Source organism: Podarcis raffonei, chromosome 6 (assembly GCF_027172205.1).
Source record: "Podarcis raffonei isolate rPodRaf1 chromosome 6, rPodRaf1.pri, whole genome shotgun sequence".
Lineage (NCBI taxonomy): Eukaryota > Metazoa > Chordata > Lepidosauria > Squamata > Lacertidae > Podarcis > Podarcis raffonei.
Genome location: NC_070607.1, coordinates 70,125,740 through 70,146,487, shown reverse-complemented (window position 1 = coordinate 70,146,487; position 20,748 = coordinate 70,125,740). Strand labels below are relative to the sequence as shown.

At 40.8% G+C, this 20,748-nt stretch overlaps 1 protein-coding gene across 10 annotated transcripts in view; it reads right to left on the bottom strand.

Moving 5' to 3' along the window:
• The window catches only part of TOX2 (TOX high mobility group box family member 2), a 220,198-nt gene that overhangs the window by 118,479 nt on the left and 80,971 nt on the right, over nucleotides 1-20,748 (bottom strand). Inside the window, exon 3 of one of the 10 annotated variants that reach the window (XM_053393919.1) lies at nucleotides 9,337-9,394. The exons of the other annotated variants lie outside the window; for them this stretch is intronic. Coding sequence (XP_053249894.1) covers nucleotides 9,337-9,339 — 3 coding nt within the window. The 5' untranslated portion in view covers nucleotides 9,340-9,394. The remainder of the gene's footprint in view (nucleotides 1-9,336; nucleotides 9,395-20,748) is intronic. 10 annotated transcript variants of the gene reach the window in all.

Here is a 20,748-nt window from a genome sequence, read left to right as displayed (position 1 = left end):
CTTTTCAGGGGTATCTTTATTGTTATTTCTAATTTTGGAGAAAAGTAACATTTCCTGAGATTCAATTTCACTCATAATTGTTGGAAGGAAACTAAATTGTCCACTGTAAACAGTCTCTGTATTGTGTGAAAAGAATCTTTATTATAGCCCACTGGGAATTCTAATAAAATTTCCAGTTTAAGTCTTCCCTCCTCCTCCTTCTCCCCCTCCCCCAGTTTGCTCCTTTCCCCCCTCACAGGCCTATTAAAATCAGTTCAAACAGGCTGCAGACCAGATATGAGAACTCTCCACAGATATACCAGTAGTTATATTTTAACAATCAATTACAGCCTTCTCCCCCTCACCCACAGCCCCATTCCTTTCCTTTGCAGCTTTCTGTTCTGAAAATGAGAGCAGCTATTCCATTTGCTTGAGTGCATGCTTAAAGTCAATGACAAAAAAAAAAAACCTCATTAGTTTAGTCTGGCAAATGCAATACAGCCCAAGTACATTCATCCCCTCCCATTTTATTCTGCAGCTACAAAATGGATGCTAAATTTCATCAGACTGGAATGGAACTATGGTCTTGGAACATTTTATTTTATTTTTTTAATTTCAGGGGTCTTCTATTTAATTCAAAATTCATGAATCATTTCCTGGTAATACTACTATAATTATTCTTAGACTGTTAGGTTTGAAGGTTTAATACGAAATACTTGCAAAAGTCCTTTTTCGCTTTGATAGTCGGTAATCTTCATGGTAATCAGATCACTTGGCTCCCTAACAACAGCAGCCAGAAAAATATAATTTAATATTAACTTTGCACTCTTCACTCTGATTTGAATTCTAGTAATGAAAACCAAGTCATATTTTTCCCATTACAATGTATACAAACCAGAGTTATATATAAACAACCTTTTTTTTAAATGACTGGTGAAGCGCTCATAGCAAAGAAGTAAACCCAACTTGGAATTTTTTTTTAAAGCTTTTTGGCATGAAGAGAGGGATCAGTAAGAACTCCAGCACCACTGCAAGGATGGCTAACACAACCCCCTCAACTCAAAGTTGCAATGGCTCGGCTTGGACCTTTAAGCTGTTATATCCAAACCTTCCCACACCACCCACTTTCCTCTTCCCTTCTTGACACACTGGATTAATGGCCTATTGTTTCACATTAGAACAAGGAAACTCTGGCTCCAGGGCACTCCCACCGCTGGTTTTGAAGCCCTGTACATGTGGTATTAGCCCCAATCCATATGTCTCCTGTTGCTTCTTGATAAATATTGCTGCGTGATGTATTTCCCCCAAAAAACCAGCGCCAATCCACTTTCAAAATGGAAGCTGCCAATAAGCTGAAGTCTGTACATTTAAGACCTCCATTGTGCATGCACAGATGACAGCTTCACTGAATAGGCATCTGTTGGGGGTTGCATGCATGGGGAACAAATCAGGTAATATGGAGCAGGTGAAGACATTTCCTCCCCACGTCCCTTCTCTGCTGTATACAGAAACTTAAAAATGTGAGTTGAAACAATCACCATCTGAAAGACAACCCAATCTTCCCCAAAGCCTCAATGAGTAAGAGATGACTACTGACAGCAAATGATCCATGTTCTTGTAGGGAAACAAATATGCCTATTAAATGCTTTTTATGTGCTTCCTCTCAGGAGAAGTTATAAATAATACAGAGGTAAAATCAACAAGTGGTCAATACGGATGCACATGTTTATTGTAATGTTCAGAGTATTCAGATCCTGGGGAAAACACAGGGAACGTGGTGAATTAATGTGATACGGAACCCAGAGTGTTCTATCAATTTAAATGGCCTCTGGCGATGCCTTTCTGGAAACAGACAGTGGACCCCAATCCATTTGTGAAGTGGAAAATCATCAAGAAATTAAAACTAAACTGCAGGTTACATATACTTCTAGCTTCCCCCACCCCTAATTCATTAGTTCATGTTTTATGATTAGAGCAGGTGAGATGGAAGATAGTCTAGGGTTTTTAATTGTATATGTTTGTAAAAGTTAAATACAATTAAAAAGTGCACCTCTCTCTCTTCAAGCCATTTGTCTGCTCAAAATCAGCCCCCAATATGGGTCCCAAATATTTTCTTCCAAATGCAGTTTTGAGCAGAAAATGGTTAAACAGCGCCTTCTTAGAATTAAAGCCTCCCAATGATATTTTTCCACAAAGCAGGGGGAAGCAGTTGGGGGGGGTTAATCTTAGAGCTACATGTAATTGTGCATTCCCTTGGTCAATTTTGCTCTGCTACATCTTCTTCCTGTTTGCACAGGCCTTCATCCAAACACTGAAGTGGAAAATAATGCTTTCCTGCTTAAAGTAAATGGCTCCCAAGTAACCTTTTCTGAGAGCTAAGCTTCCTGTTGTGAAGATGGCGTAAACACACATTCAGTTATGGCTCCGTCATCCAGGACTCAGGAAGGTATGAGCAGGCTATAGCAAGATCTGGGAGGAAGGGCAGAGAATCCAAATAAATACTCTTCTAAAACTTACTGAAATGACAACATTTGAACTGAAAGATCCAACTTCGAGCAACACAAGGGAATAAAATTCTGCTGTCCAATGTCATCACAGATCTCACAGCCAATTCTTGGACAACTTATGGCCATATGCAGCCCCCACAAACATTTGAACATGGACCCTCAAGATTTACATAAAAATGGCTTAAAAAAATAAAAACAAACATATTTTCTACTTGCTCCTTACAAGTCACACCCCTGCTCCACATACACGTAACATTAAAACAGACCCATGTGTGATGATGGCGACTGAGACACAAGCAACCACTTCAAGAAGTACAGGAAGGTGAGGGAGTAATGTTGAGAGCAGGGAGAATGGAAGAGGCAAAGGCTCACAGACTTGCATGTAAAAGCTTTGGTTCTTAAACACCCTGAAAAACAGTCTGTTCCTAATGCTAATTCATCCAGTGGGATGTTCTTGAAACTCATCTTCATTACAGCAATATTCTCTTGTTCCTGGAAGATTGTGTTTCTATTGAACACTATCTGATTAGATTCACTTCAAATTCCCAACTAAGATCTGGCACAATTTCCTCCCTACATTTTACCCAGAATTCACTGACAGGTTCATTCAGCTCTGCTTTGTTTTTGCTGCAAAGAATTAACAAGTGAAAAACCTATTTTTTATTTTAGTTCCGGCTAATAATAAGCTTGAGGATTCTGTAAGTTTCTGCAAGAAATGCAAGTGGGTTCCCCTTGGCTCACTTCACCAGCACTGTTTAAATTTAAAATTCTGTCTCCATCTGAGCCATTCCTGATTTATTGGTGGGGGGGGGGGAACCCTCAAGATTTCTACTACATCATAGAGTGTTTCACTTCTACAGCTATTGCTCCTGTTATTGAAGCAAAATATATACAGCCTACGTATAAAGAAGAAACCTCCGAAAAATTGTCACCACAGTGGCCCCATTTAGATGTATTTATCTCAGCTTAATAAAACAATGAACAGGCCTTCTGGTTGCATGCATTGTCCCTTCCTTCTTCTCTTGTTGGTGAACTTTACCTAACTCCAGCTTTCAGTTAACGATAACTTCCTGTTATGGCTGAAAGGCTCCCCTTCAGCATTGGGCATTCAGCTCCTAGCCAGGCCTTGCACACAGGGCAGCATAGTTCCTGCCTGCCTGCTGGCCTCCCAGTTGTCTGTCCATTCCCAACACCAAGGGCTGGTGGACTGGCTGGCTGGGCTCCCTCGCTCGCTCACTTGCTTACTCCAAGGCTGCCTCAGTACCTGGCAACCAGCACCCAATGGCCAGCCCCAGAGGCACCATTTGCCTGTGGACTGCTGCAACAAACAGCCACACAAGCCTTTGGGAGGCAGAGACATGAGAGGGCATCAGAGAAGGGAGGGAAGGAAAGAGGGGCAGACCAGTGTTGTCCGCAGCACCCCTGACCATCATTCAAGACACCCCAGGGTGCCACAACACACTGGTTGAAAACCACTTACCGGTATCTAAATTGCTATAACCCTCTCTCTGAGACACTGTGGTGAAGAAATAAAAATATAATCAATAGCCCATTTCAAATGGATGAGGAGAATTTGCCTATCACTAAGGTGCTCAGAGTTATAGTAGGAATCATAAGTTACTTCGTGAGAGAACTGCTTCTCATCAGAGTTACCGCAATTCAAGGCAGAATGAGCCAGCTCACCAGTAGCATTTTTACCTAGCATCTACAAATGTAGTAGCCAGCTCACCAGTGGTAAATGTATCTTTTATTCTAGGGAAAATATTTATGGCCATTGTCCAACCCCAAAGCAAAAGGAGGCCTAGCCTCTGATTCCACGCTAGGTTTCAGAGGCACTCCAGAGAAGCAATCTCCCTCGGCTTGGCATGAGTCCTCACCCACTTGGCTGAGCAGGCAAGACTTTTTCATGGCTTCCAAGTGCCTCTCAAGCTCAACTTCTGATTACAAACTTTGTGAATTTGTGGGTCCATATTTTAGTTTAAACAAGACCTTTCATATTAAAGCTGCCTGAATAATTTTGCAGCAAGATCATCAATGGTAATAAAGATTGCTATGTTTTGGTGCCAGCTGAAATTTTTGCTTCATTCCATTCTCACCAAAATGTAGGCCCCCTCTCCACACCCCCACAGCAAGCCTCACTTCTTACTCACATCTGATTTTGCATGAAGCTTTTTCAACTGTAGCTTATGGATTCATATACAGAATTCAGCTCTTTGGAACAATCTGCATCCACAAAGGAATTCAAAGTACCATCGAATGCTGCTTCTTAAGTCATACCCAACTGTGTAAGATGCTATTTTGCTACACCACAACAAACACAGAAGAGAAACTGTACAGTTAGGCTCTAGGAGCCATTCAGTTATATAATCTACATTTCTAAGTTTTTCCGTAATACTGTTTGAAAGAACCACTAGGAGTCATCATGGGAAAACAACATTCATTCTCCTTTCATACTAAAAGTATCTTTTTGCCCTATTTAAACAATATAGCAGCCTTGCACTCAAGCCATGCATGCTTCTACTAACAAGACCTTCGTTACTCTCAAACTAAATTACAATAATGCCTCCTTGGCTGGGTGCTTTAAAAATTCCATTGTCAGATAAGAGCTCATGCAAAATTCAGGTGCTTGGATCTTCACTGGCACTCACATTCAGCTCAGTATCACTCTTGTTTTGGTGGGGAGGGGATGATGTATGCTGGCTCTTTATTCCATTAAAATGAATATAACATTATACTGCTCATTTTTTAAATGGTACATGATAGCATCAATGTGCATCATGCTGAGAAAGGTTTTTAATATTAATCAGCATGTCCCCTGTAGTCCACTGATACCGGTCCCCTCTGTATTTGCTCTTTTAACATTGCATATACATTATATATATTAAAGTGTCATTTGAGAAAAGCCTACAATGAGGGGAAAGGATATCTTAATGCATGAGTACAAGAGAAAGCGGCAAGGCTGCTCCTTCATCCTTATCTTTTGCATTTCCCGGTTTAGGCTTGGCTTTACTTTGTGTAAATATGAGTATTAGTGAGCTTTTTAAAAAAATATCTGGTTTTCCATCTTTTCTATTATCTATACAACAAAATAACAAATTAAACTTTGCACAAATATTAGATTGTTGGTTATCTTAGACTAGGAATGGGAATCCCGTTGGGAATCTAGATGTTGATGAGCTATAATTCCAATTATCCCTAACTGTTGGGCACACTGCCTACAGCTGACTGGAGTCCAGCAATGTCTAGAGCAGCCTTTCTCAACCTGTGGGTCCCCGGATGTTGTTGAACTACAACTCCCATCACCCCTAGCTAGCAAGGCCAGAGCTCAGGGATGATGGGAGTTGTAGTCCAACAACATCTGGGGACCCACAGGTTGAGAACCGCTGGTCTAGAGGGTCACAGGTTACCCAACATTATCTTAGAAAATCACCAAATGTAGGGTATGTGCATGCATGTGTGGGGCTGGAACATATCCGATTGCTATTTACAGCAGCGGCCAGTGAGGTGGTGGGGGTGGGGGCACCATTGCTCTCCCAGTTTCCCAACGAAGTGGGGAGGAGACCCCCAACTCAGGTCCATGGTGGTGGAGCCCATCTAATACTCCTGCATACAATGCACCACAGTGGGCCGAATTTCCCAGCCCTTGCCTTTCCCTCTCAGTAAGCGTCTGCAACCTACTGTGTTGAGAAAGTGGGAGGACAATGGTGCCCCACACCTGCCATCTCCCTGGAAACTAAAGGCTCTTTTTCTGAAGTTAAATTGTTGTTGATGATGCACTTCACTTAAATGGATACTTGTTGCAATAAACCTAAAAATGCTCTTAATCAAGCAAAGGTTGGTTGTTTACTTGCAATTAGGAATCTTTGACTTTGTTAACTGTACACAAATGGATTCTGCACCTTTTCAGCTTTCGGAACATTCTACTGCTGTGAAAGTGAGCAGCTGGCACTCCTGCCCCTCCCATAAGAGGTCTTCTTCAAAAGCTTTGAGAGACAAGGCATGGGAACCACCTTCCAGCTTTGTTCCTTCACAAGCTTCGTAGAGGTATGTGCTCTCAACACCAACAGCACTCAAATAATGTACACTGTGTACCAGCACAGATGCTTCAGTTAGGCAAAGCAGCCTGTGTTCCTTCTCTGCAGAATAACCTAAGGGTGATGGGCTAAATGGCATAACTAGTAGAAGCAGCAGGTGCCCCAAGAAGAACAGATAGTGAAGAACTGCTCCGCCTATAACTACATCACATCTTGTACACCCAGGCAAGGCATCATGTGCTTCTAAACATGGAAGGTCTAAACTGCCTGTGACCTGGACCCTGCAATCAACATTTGAGCCCTTCTTCGTGTGCCTCCTCCACGAGAGGTCCAGAGGGAATGATCATGAGAAAGGGCCTCTTCTGTGGTGGCTCCCCATTAGTGAAATGCTCTCTCCAGACCTGGCACCTCCATTGCACATTTTTAGGCACCAGGTGAAGACATTTCTCTTTAGCCAGGCCTCTGGCTGATTAACATTCAATGTCCTTTTACATGTTTTGTTTGGGAACGGTGGTGTTATGGGTTTATTGGTTTAGAGGTTTTATTGTTTTATTATGTGTTTTGTGTCCTCATTTTGCATTTTTCTGTTGTGAACTGCCCTGTGATCTTTGGATGAAGGGTAGTATACTAAATAAATAAATAAATAAAGCCAGGTAGCTGCTCTGCAGTTAGGCAACAGATATCAGCATTGCTCTGACAGAAGGCCTTTGAGCCCAAAAGGAACAGATCACTTGGACAGTCTCCCTGCTCCAAAACAAAAACAAAAACAAAAGGAGTGACAGCTGAAAATAGTCACCAGGCTAATCTTTGAAAATATGTTACAAGGCTGGGATAGGCAATGAAAATATGTTTGTCTTTCCGGAATATTCAGTTCTGTTAAGGCAGAAGGCTACTGCCTTGCATGCATATAGAGTGTGTAAACCTCATGCCCACTCCCCCAAATACTGTGGCTCAAGGAAGAAGACAGGAATGTTAGTATCTTAGTAGATGAAAATCAACATCTGCAGTTGTGTTGGCTCCCATTGTCTCAGAATCAGTAACAAACTCAGTTTCTTCTAATGCGCTGTTTTGGCCTCTGGGTGCCTCTCCTCCATCTGTCTCAGTTTGAGCATCCCTCTTCGGAAACTGCACACTCTGGGTGGAGGACAACAGGCCCAGAGGTGACAGCTGCAACATCCAATGTGTAGGATTGTCACCCAAACATTTTTATTTTTAGAGGACACCTAAGCTGGCATGAGGAAATCTGTCCTACCTCAGTGTAATGATTCCATAACAAGATGCATCGTGATCCCAACCAATTCATGTGGAGAAAGTAGCAGCTACAACTAAGGAGAGAATGCCGCAGTGAATTATGCAGTAGCTGCCCTACATTTTACTCCGCTCAGACTAACCCTGCCGTTATGTCAAGCCGCACTCAGGGGAAAGGAACATGCATCTTTGTTAGGCATCCTATGAAATGCCTAAGCACTTTTATTCTTGACTTGTTCCAAGTCTTAACAGCCAAATTCCCATTCTGAAGAAACTACTGCACAGTCACACAACAGATGCTGCATTTATTCAATTACATAATCACGCACCAACATCCTGTACTACCCAATTTGCTCCTTCTCAGCAGGAGTCCTAAACTGTAAAGGGGGGTTTGCATTTCCTCATAAGTGGCATCCTGGTGACATCTGGAGAGGTGGCAACAAGCTCAGAGGACTGTGCCATCCCCCTGCAGGGAATATACATGGGTCAGTTCACTTCCACTCACTGAAACTTTATTAAGCCAAATTTCTGACATAGACAGATCTTATTAGACACAGACACTAACAGAGTCAATGTGGCAAATCCTCTTTAGTCCTGGCAATGCCTAATGCTTGGCTTTTCCTCTTTTCTTCCTCAGTTTGACTACCTGCTTCTTTCAGAAGTCTAAAGTACTTTCTTGTTTCTCCAATATTTGAAGAATCTCAGACTGTCAGATTTTTACAGCGACTCTTTCCTCAGTTCCCCCCTTCACAAAGAATGGGGCTTCAAAACTAGTCATCAGACGCTGCTTTGACCTTTATCCATCTGACATGGTTATGTTACTTAAAATGTATGAGAGTTGAACTTTTGAGGATTTCTCAGAACATGTCCCCAATTCATGTTATGCGTTTTTATTTTAATATTATGTTGCCATCAGTATTCTTCACTGTTTGTTTGCTGTATACAATGAGATAACCAAAAGAATAGTTTCCAACACAGAACACCACACTAAAACAATTCCCAGATGTTGTTAGTGCACACGGCGGATGGAGGAGAATTTTGTTTGGTCTGCATTTTAAAGAGAAACTGACCAAAGTTGCACCTCCCGGACCAATACACAAAGTAGACCAAAATTATCCTTCAGATTTCACACTTCTCCAAATTTTGCAATACAGTTCTTTGCTTTAAACAAACAAATAAACAAAAAACCCACCAGCATATCAAAATGCACAAAAACTGCATGTTTTAGCATAAAATGTGTTTAGAAACACATTTGCATTCATTTGAAATAATGCATACACTGAATTAAAATAGTATTTAAATCCATATTTAAATATGAACTCCCAAGCAGATATTTTTTTTAAATCACAGATTAATGTGGAGAAAGGACAGAATGTATGAATAAGCACTTGCAAAATTGATATGATCTGGAAATAGGCTGATCTGTTCATTCCTAGTGTAGACTATGCCTATCAGATACTTGGGGTTGCAGAAAAAGCAGATGAGATTCAAGTCAGAGATGTCATAAATCGCCACGGATTCAGATAAATTACTACAGACAAGCCCTTACAGCAGACAAATGAACTTACCATTGTTTGCTTGTCAAACTTTAAGACTGCCCTTCATCAATCTAGACCCCACAGCTATCTACAAAACAGTCACATAAAAAGCAGTAACAAAAACATTCTTAAAAACTAAACCAAAAACATTATATGTAGCAAAATACTTCAAATACTTAAATAATGACACTAATATTCATACACAGACTTGAATTCTCCATTAACTTCCAAATGCCTGAATGAATAAATACGCCTTAAGTTGATGCTGAAAGGCAGCCACTGTGGGAAATGACTGTACTTGCAGAGGGAGGGCATTCCACCGCCAAAGTGCCACTGTAAAGAAGGCCCTGTTCTCGCACCACCGCCAAACAGGTAGCACCACCTATTGGCAGGCTCACTAGCAGGGTCTCCCAGGCTAACCTCAGGGCATGCATGGGGGGGGGGGCTGTCCTTCAGATATTTGTGTAGGGCTTAATATGCTAAAGTCAGCACCTTAATTTTGGCCCCTAGATGATCAGTGTTACATTATGGGGCACCATAAAGCAACCTTGTTGCCCCATTATGCATCGGCTGTAGCTTCCAGATTGTGTTTATGGGTAGCCTCATGTAAAGCATATTGCAGTAACCCAACTTGGGAGGTTACGAGGACATGGTTAGGTGTGATGAAGATGTTCCAGTCTCAGAACATTTGGAGCTGGAGCTTAGAACAGGTGCTCCTCACCACTGAAGTCATCTACGCTTCAAGTGACAACTTTGAATCTAGGAATGCCCCCAACTACATAATTCCTCTTCAGGGTGAGTGTAATCTACTGTCCAATTGTGAGACACCTATCATCAGCACCTCCATTTTGTCAAAATTCAGCTTATACCGTATGTAAATACAGTGGTATCTTGGGTTAAGTACTTAATTTGTTCCGGAGGTCCGTTCTTAACCTGAAACTGTTTTTAACCTGAAGCACCACTTTAGCTAATGGGGCCTCCTGCTGCCACGCGCCACCCTGTTCTAATCCTGAAGCAAAGTTCTTAACTCGAGGTACTATTTCTGAGTTAGCAGAGTCTGAAGTGTCTGTAACCTGAAGTGTATGTAACCCAAGGCACCACTGTAATAACGAAAGAAAAGCTACAGCACCACATAAGATTTTTGTCATAGGAAGAGTGTATTTAACAGATAACATACAATGAGAATGTTTGGAAATCTTCTTTAAAATCTCAACTATTTTTTCTTCTTCTTTATTTTATTTTTATTTATTTATTTAATTTTTTTCATAAATTGTAGTGTCATGTATATTGTGAGGTATACAAAGATCTTCACTTCAGTTGCCATCATTTTCTTTTTTGTTACAAACAAAAACAGAGAGTGTTGTATAAATGTGTATTTTAAAAAATAATAAAGATTGAATACAAAATGGGGGGGGGGAGAGGAAATTCCTCCCGCTTCTGGTTGGCCTGATTCAGCTGCCTGAAATGGTTGTTTTAGAATTAAAATGGGTAGGACAAAGCAAGGAAGCAATTACTCTCCCTTTCAATTCGTCTGTCTTTGCCACAATGCGACTTCTCACATACTCCACCCTGCTGAACTAAATACTACAGCCCATATTTGTCTCCTTTCTGTACACACTAACTTGCTAAATCTCTTTCTTGCTCTTTCTCAGAAATGACTCAAACTATGAATCAGCACAATACATTCACAGGGACCGCTGTCCAGCTATAGGGCAATTCCTGAAGACATGTAGGTTGATATGGACGCATGCTGCTCATAGTACTCTCCTCTATTTAATGCCACCTCAAACCTTGACTATACAAAAATTGTCTATGACGTTGCCCTCTTCTGAACAAAAATACTGCCAAAGAAGGGATGCTATAATAATTTCCGTGCGAGTAAACTCCACTGAATTCAACGCAGCCTTCCTTTGCAGTATACCTGTAAAGGAATACACAGCAAAGGCAATCCAGTGCACTTACATTTGGAGTACATACTGGAGGATACTTTTTACTTTGAGTAAAATATAAATAGGCCTACAAAAGTGATACGCATCTAATCACCATGATAAATATGGACTTTTCCTCCAGAACTCTTAAAAGCAGGTGGTGATAGGGTATAATGAATGAATGACTGAATCTTTATTTGCGTCAGCCATTGGCCATAGCAATAAAACAACAATATGATATACAAATATTTTTTAAAAAGTCAATTACAGTATATAAAATACATTTTAGGGTTTTGAATCAATAGTCAAATAGTGGATCTTACTCTAATTGCCCCAGCTAAAAACTTTGCAAGGTATAATTGAATGTTAAGGGTATAAAGGTAAAGGCACCCCTGACCGTTAAGTCCAGTCGCAGACGACTCGGGTTGCAGTGCTCATCTCGCTTTACTAGCCGCATGACTGAGCCGCTTCTGGAGAACCAGAGCAGCGCACGGAAATGCCGTTTACCTTCCCGCCGGAGCGGTACCTATTTATCTACTTGCACTTTGATGTGCTTTCGAACTGCTAGGTTGGCAGGAGCAGGGACCGAGCAATGGGAGCTCACCCTGTTGTGGGGATTCGAATCGCCGACCTTCTGATTGGCAAGCCCTAAGGCTCTGTGGTTTAGACCACAGTGCCACCCGCATCCCTCAAGGGTATAAACTGTGGCTATTATAAAACTTAGAGATAAATGATAGTTAAAATCCTCCTGCATAGATACTATTTTAAAAAAACTGATGTCAATTGATTTTTCAATATCAGTATGTGCCAATTTTGGGGTGAGAGGGAGGTTTTTTGTGGGCATTGTAGCTAAAAAATAAAGGATTGAGCTTCTACTCCCCACATGCTGCAGTGGAGACTGGGTTTCCAAGCTTACCTTTTATCAAGTATGTACTTGAAAAAAGTACATGCACAGACCCTGAAAATTGAGATATGTGGAAAACCTGCTCTTGGTGCCCCTGACTTTAGAGGAAAGCCATATGCTGACAGGAGACGGGGCCTTCTCTGCACAGGCACCCTAGTTGTGGAACTTCTTCTCCAGAAAGGTCAATTGGGTGCCTTGTCTATGAAGTGGTAAGTAATAGATTTAAGCTTTTTTGTTTGCTTATTTCCCCAGGCATTTTAGTTCCTAGCTTACTGACTAAACATTAGAATCATACTGACCAGTTAACCAAGCATATTCCGCATGCCTGCTCAAAAATAAGTCCTGTTGAATTCAACAGCATGTACTCCCAGTTAAGAGTGTACATGAACACTGGAATGTTCCTCAACTGTTCCTCAACTGAGGAAGTCCTGCTGATCACATGCTGCTGCATAGACTTGCACAGGACTGCACAGTTAATTGCTGTTTTTACTAGGATAATTTTGTTTAATGCTACTTCTTACGCTTTTACGTTTTTTATCAGTTGTTGTTTGGGTTTTATTTTACTGATCATGGTATTTAAATGATTTTATCATTATCCAATTTGGAAATTGTGCATCTAGCTGACAATTGGGTTGTAATATTTTGAAATAACATAATAGTAAAAAAGATCCCTGCTCCAGAGGTTAGGACCTGATTCAAGTTACAAGAAAAGAGATTCTGACTAAACATCAGGAATAACTTTCTGAAACTGAGAACTGTTCAACAGTGGAACAGACTCCCACAAGAGGTGATGGATTCTCCTTCCTTGGAGGTTTTTAAGCAGAAGTTAGATGGCCATCTGTCATGTATGCTCTTGTTGAGATTCCTGCATTGCAGGGGGTTGGACTAGATGATCCTTGAGGTCCCTTCCAATTTACAATTATATGATTTTGTGAAATTGCTTCTAGATCCCACTTGTCATCAAAATCTCTCTGGACTTAATTCCCCACAGTTCATCTATGGATCTGATCCATGGCGAAAAGTGACAGATTTCCTATGGATTCCAAAATCTTGTCTAAAAGAGACTGCATTCTAAACAGAGCATGAAGACCTACTGATGTGCCTCTCTTCTCTCCTCCTCCCTGATCTCTTAAGCAAAACCCTACCTGTTGTTCAAAACCTGGTGGGCATAGATATGCATGCGAGCCACATACATATATTTTTTGATGGTTTTATCCCTGAGCCCCCAAGCACGACGTAATGGCTTGGTGTGGTTATTCATCTTTTCCCCAATATGTATACAGTCATACCTCGGGGTACAGATGCTTTGGGTTGCGCACCACGCCAAACCTGGAAGTATCGGAACGGGTTACTTCTGGGTTTCAGCACTTGCACGGGCGCAGAAGCGCTAGATCGCGCTTTGCACATGCTCAGAAGCACCAAATAGTGACCCACGCATGCGCAGACACAACGCTGCGGGTTGCGAATGCTGCAGGTTGAGAACATGCTTCCCACATGGATCACTTTCACAACCCGAGCGTCCACTGTACCATGGAACCACTTCGGGAAGGTGGGGTAATCACACCTCCACACAGAGTGATCATCCCATGGCATACATGCACTATAAACCACACACAGAGAGAGAGAGAGAGAGAGAGAGAGAGAGAGAGAGAGAGAGAGAGAGAGAGGTTTGCAGGGACCTTTCAGGTCATCTAGTTCAGCCCTCCTGATCAATGCAGAAAATGCTCTGCAAGATGCAACTAAAGCATCTCTGACAGATGGCATAAATACCTCCAGCAAAGGTGGAGCAACAAATAACAAATGCTCTCTGTCTTTCGTCACTCTCCTCTGGACATGCTTCAGTTCATCAATGCCCTTCTTAAAATGTGTTGCCCAAAACTTCACACAGTGCTCTACGTGAAGCCTGGCCAAGAGCAGAATAAAATGGTCACTAGGCTTCTGTTCACACTGCCTAAGATTCCATTTGTAGCAGTCACATCACAGTACTGCCTCGAGTTAAAAAAAACCAGTACTTTTTTAATGTGTTCAAACCAGTACATTCTGTGTTGCTGCTTCCTTGTTTCACAAGCAAAGAATGAGAGGTAACTGAATTTCACCACCTCTTTGAGACCTGTAGCCCATGAAGTCAATGACACTATCCAGCACAAACTTTGGTCTAGGTTCTCCAAACAGCAAAGTGAAAAATACTTTTGTTTGTTTGTTTTCAAAGCATCACTCCCTAGCTCTTTATGCAGGCTACATTGTTCCAAAACTATCACAGTTCTAAATGCATTTTGTTGCTATGATATAGGCTTTGTCTTAGTCCTTGATGTGGTGGGTGGACCACTTTAATAGTGCTATATTTATCTGCCCGCAGTCCTGTTCTATTTTATAACCAAATCTTTACTGACGTCTTATTGCAAAACATTATCAAATGAAAAATTAGGGAGATGGAGCATACAGTATCTCCCAACTTATTTAAAATGTTTATAGCACTTCTTATAATCTGGAGTGCTAAGAAAAAAAGCTTTGTCTGGTTTGCAACAAACACACAGTCATTTCCAGCATCCTCATTAGGTCTTAATTATGCCATTATTTATTTTTACGTTATTGGTTGTTTACCAAACATAGTTCTATTGTAATGGCCCATGCTTCATAACTAGCAAAACTATTGTGATTACAAAATGAGTGCCCTAAATGCTATTTATTAACAGATAAACCTTGTGTAACCCTGGAATGAGGACATTTAATAGCAAGAACACTACTTCAAAATCCCATTCTAAATAAGTCACCCAGACAGCTGTGCCTTTATAAAACACATTACAGCAGCACTCAGAGCCCATATGGCTCAGGGATATATACAAATTATACAATTTCTGCCATCTGATCAAATGAGGAGGACATTTTGACCCTAGAAATGAGTCAAATGCAAGTCGTAATTCAGCACCAACAGAGGACATGGTAGTAATGCATCTTGACATCTGATCAAGAAACCTGGCCATTTGACCTCATCCACAGCCCCCAAGAGCTGCAAAGCACTGTATGTACCGTGGCTCCCTGAAAACCAAAATGCAAAGGAGGTGAAGATAAGAGATGCTGTGATACACATGCTGATGTGTCTGTAAGCATGCAGCATACAAATCTATACATGAATACACAAAAATGCATGGCTGTTCAATTCTCCTTCAAACCTGACCTAAGCATACTTTGCCTGTGCTAGGGAAGCTGTCCACACAATTCCCCTGATGTCTTGAATTTATTTTGTGTTTAAGGCTGCTTTGACACAGTGAAGACAAGAATCACCTCTGCCTAGAGCAGAAAGCTCTGAACTGACAGTTTTGACTGGACTTATAGCCTGCTCCTTCTCAAAATTCAAAACCATTGACATAGGGACTATGAAGTACTGCAGAAGATCCCAAGTTCAATGCTCAACATCTCCAGGTAGGGCTATGAGAGACCTCAAAGTGAAACCCTGGGAACTCGATGCCAGCCAGTATATACAATGTTTAGCCTAGAAGGATGCAGTCCAGCACCACGGATGCTGCATTTATCTGAGCAGACCAGGCTGAGTGGTGTGCAAGCAGTGGCAAGGTCTCAGGAGGACAGACTTCAGCTATGTGTGCTCTGGGATGCTTTCTAGCCCAGTTAGCGTCTGAACATGGAAGTGGGATCCAATCTTCTCCTTTGCCTCATTCAACAAAATGTCTCAGGGCTGGGAGTGAGGGCTGGAGTGACACGATCATATATTCCAAATATTTCTACCATGGAGGGGGGCAGAGAATGGGTTAAACTTACAATTGCAACTGTACATTTTAAAAAGCAAGGGTGGTGGAGGAGTAGGAAAACCAACAGCTAAGTTCCTAGTACTTTGCCATCTGTTTAGAGGATGGCTTAAAAACCACTAAGAATGCAGAATTTTAAACACTGACACAAACAGTGCTTAACTCTTGCTGTTGGGAAATAACTATTTTTGCCTGACAGTAAAAAATATTTTTTCTCTCAAAAAAGATTAAAGTGCCATTAAGGTTGAAGCTGATCTATTTGGAGGAGCATTGAATTGCCATTGTATAGTCAGTTCCTTTTCGTGCCGACCAGAAGAAGATTCACGAAACAGAGACTAAAATCTCGTTGGAGTTCTGTAGGGATTGCACCAGCACACGTATACACATAGAGGGTTGTTCTCATGGACTTATTTCAGGAATATTTGGATCATTTAGTTTTGAGATACTGAGGTGCGCATGTCATAATTATTTTGGCATTGTATATAATATTTAAGACTTCATGTATTAGAAGCTGTTGAAATGTTGTAGAATATTGTTAATGAATTTTTGTAAACCACATTCATAGTTGTTTGGTTTGTGATTTATCAACAAAGACAGCAAAAAAAAAAGTGAGTGCCGTGTCCAACTTGCAGGGTAAAACCAAATTCAGTGTATGAACAGTAAAAAAAAACCCTCGCCAGTTTTGCCTAATCTCACTTGCCATGTTTTGTTTCTTCTTCTTCACATTCTCTCTTCCCACCCTTTTTCTTTTCTCTCTGGTGGGGTGAACTTAGTCATGGTGGTTGGTGGGGAGATTACTGCTGTTGTATTGCAGTAAACCGGCTCACCACAGTAATACTGTACACTGTCTTGGTTTCTACCTTACTATCATGTTTAACAACTGCACAAAATGCATGAATACTAGTATCCAATCTACATTATTTGAATTCTCCTCTGAGCGTGTGTGTGTGAGAGAGAGAGAAAGAAAGAGAAAGAAAGAGAAAAGAAAGAAAGAAAGAAAGAAAGAAAGAAAGAAAGAAAGAAAGAAAGAAAGAAAGAAAGTGATTAGGGTGACGAATGACACCCTGCCAACTTTATTAGACACAATAGATCTCTCACTCATCTCCGGGGTCAAATGGCCATGGCCGTTTGATCACATGTCAAGTTTCATTAATACTGATGCTCCTGTTGGGGATTGCATTACATTTTGTATTTGACTCATTGTGAGGGTCAAATGCCCTTCTGATTCAATTGAACAACAGGAATTATTTTCATGCAGCAGTTGTGTGCCGCTGTGACTAAGAGTCTGTCAGCATTTCTATTATGCTATATGCCTTTGGTGTTCACAGGATTATTTCTCAGTTCAGACAGACTGTTGTTGGCGACTGAGCTAGACATTTATAGTCCAGAACCACACATTTTAAAATAATTCCAGTGGAAATGGAAGATTTGTTGTCTTGCAGCCTGGTCTTTAAAAGCTTATCAGAGTGTAAATTCTCCTTCTTTCAGTGTAACTTACTTGCAAGGAAATGCCCTTATCAGTTCACAGCCTTCAAATGCACATTTTTCAAATAAAGGTTTCTGCATCATCAGCTAATGTATCATACTGTCCACAAAGAGGAATTCAGTTGGCCAGAAAAGGGGTACAGGATATTTCAGAAAGCTAGGGCTTCTTTCAGCGAAGACATAGAAAGACCTATTCCTACCTGTGTCACAATGTGGATGAGAAAAAGCATCCCCAACTTCTATACCAGGAGTAGATGTCCAAATATTTGTTGGACTAAAATTCCCATGACCCCAACCATTGGCTATGCTGGCTGAGGCTGATGGGAGTTGTAGTCTAATAACATCTGGAGAGCATCACATTAGCTCTTGTTGTTCTATACCATGCAATGGTAATGAAGTTTGTATTGGCTTCATCACATTTGATCATGGATGTGCAGCTGACCTCAATGCCCACTGGACACTGTACCATTTTTTATCCAATGCCAGTAGCCACATGTGCAGCCCCAATTACTATATGAAGGCACCCCTCTACCCTCCCCACCATGCCACAGTATGTAGACTCTTGATACAGAAAATAGACCTATATGCAGAACTATACATGAGTTGATCTCCCCTATTGGATCAGTAATAGAGAACATTGTTTGTATGAAAATCTCAAGTGCAATTTCTGGCATCTTCAGGTAGGGCTAAGAAGACCCCTGTCACAAATCCTGCAAACCCACTGTCAGTCCAGGTAGACAATGCTGAATGACATGATCTTTGTCATTCCAGGCTGTTTCCTGTGCTCCTATGCATCCTATCAGTATTTATATGTTCGGTATTTATCTGCTTACCCCAAGAAAATGGTTTCAAGAATCAAATAATTTCAACCTTGCAGAATTAGCATGAAGAAATGTAACATATATAAGACACAAATTGTGATCAGCATAAGAGGAATAATCAGGGAGTGAGGTGATTTGCCCACTGAACTGTATTAGAAAAACTTAGCTCATCACCGCTAGACATCCAAGCTTGTCAATTTATTTAATTCTCCACCACATCTTTAGCTACATTAGCAGTGGGGAGTGTGCAACATTTTCTGACTAAAAGGAAAGAAAGCACACCACATTGATGAACTGCTGGGTAAAGAGTTAGCAATATGTTAAAACCCTCTGGGAAAACTGAGTGATATTCTTGTGTGTGCTATAGAGTCATAGCTGTCATGATTATTTACTCCCCTCTCAAATGAGATTCTGAAGATGTGTTCCTGATGTTTTAATGCACTTACGTAGGGTTAGACAAGGTTCAACAAACAACAAATGATATATAGAGTGCTTGTTTTAATACAATGTGTATGTGATTAGCAATGATGATGACCAATGCAATAAAAGGTGCTTTGGTAAATAAACAGCAATGTCAAAGTAAATATTGGCAAGATTGCAAACTAATGAGGGTGAGAACAGGAAGCCAAAGCAAATTTTATCATACATTGCTGCTATTAAAATAAAAGGAAACACACTTTTATGTGGGCGGATGGGGGGGCAAGTGCTAAGAGATCTAAACAATATACCTTTTTAAAATGATATAGTTTCTATTAGAATCAAAAGTAATATTTTAAAGGCAGTTTAAAGAAGATGAGTCATTCTAATACTTGATTCATATTATCATAATAGTCACCTGCAATTTTATCCTGCTGTTAAGCCCAAAAAAGAAAAAAATAAAGGCATCCCACAAAGGAGTAAGAAGTTCCTGGTGTTTCAGCAGAGCTAATGGAGAGACCTTGCAGTTCCATCACTCTCCTTCTCACACATCCTGATGGAATGGCTGCTATAGATCACAGCTGAGGCTGCAACCTAATGCATCTACTGGTTTGCAAGCCAACTATCCTAGCAACCTTGCTGCTGATCTCACATATGAATTAGCTCTTAGAACAGTTATTGATGCACCAAAACCAGAGATTCCACTGTGCCTCTACATTTCACAGTCCAGTGGATGCATCATCCTTGTGCTCTACCTGCAGCTAAGGAAGAGATGGCAAAAACCCATACACACCAGGTTGTGGACAGGCCTATCAAACCGTTCTCCCCTTACATCTGTGATGGTATGGTTAACATTGCTTCACTGCAAGGTAAAGAAAGTCTATTCACACAAACAACTTGTCAGTTGTGTTTCAAGCAGCAACCAGGCTATTGATCAGATATATTAACAGTCTAAAGTTAGGGAATATAAGACTGCGTTGTTTTGGTGTGGGACAGTGCTCTTCTTTTTATACATTCTGATGTCTTTTTAGCTGATTACTTTGTGTGTTTACTCCACTTGTTTTCAAACTTGAGGGATATAATATAAACTTAAACAATAAACTAGTTAAGTTCAGCCACACACACTCTTATGTCCACATGGGTTCATAGAACTGTGTGTTGGCATCTGTCTGTCTTGTCTCCCGAGACAGAAAGATACCAATGCACAGTTATATGACCCCATGCACCAGCATTCAGTGGACATCACAAATGATCAGATTGCAAACTTAGAATAAACGCATTGGGAACTTATCTGTGGAAGTCTTATTTCTACCTGATTTCTACCACAGCCTCTCTTCATAAGCATTAATCTTGATCCACAAATTCAAAACAGTTCTGTTAATGGTTATTAGCCATGTCAAGTGGGACTTGCAACAAAATGTTGTGGCCTGGAGTGCTCCTGCTCCAGGTTTCAGCCAGTCAGCATTTCTTCTAGGAAATGTCCCCATGCCCCCAATTGATTCCAGCCCCTCCACACTTCAACAGTCAGAGATCATTCTGTCTACTGAGCATCCAAAGTTCTCACTGGATTATTTTAGCCAACCATCCACCTTGGGTTTCCCAGACCTTCCATCTTATATATGGAGGGTGCTGCTTGTTGTTGTTGTTTTTTTAAGTAAAAAAAGGTGTTAAAAGGAGGAAGTTCAAATCTTAGTTATTAATTGATTTTTTAAAAAAATAAACATCTTGGGTTCTACAAGAGTGTACAGCTTCCTCAGATTTTGCCCCCCCCCTTTGAAATAAATCTTCATACAGTAATACTACAAGCTTTCCAAACAGAGGAGAATAGATTTTCACTTCCCCAAGGCATCTAGAGACTGAGCAGAAGAGATTAATGAAAAACAGAATCACAACGTTTTATCACGGAAAAAAGCAAGCGTATTGTAACTATATAGTATGTTAGCTACATCAAGCATTCTTGCATGGTGTACATGTCATAGACTTGTTGTTAACCAGTTATTCCTTTCTCCCTTGTTGTCATTTTCTGCCTGCATATATTAAAAATAAATTTATGTAACCCCCCCATATATTATTATCATTTTACTACCCTTGTTAATTTTTTAGACAGTTTACATTTCCCCATTTCA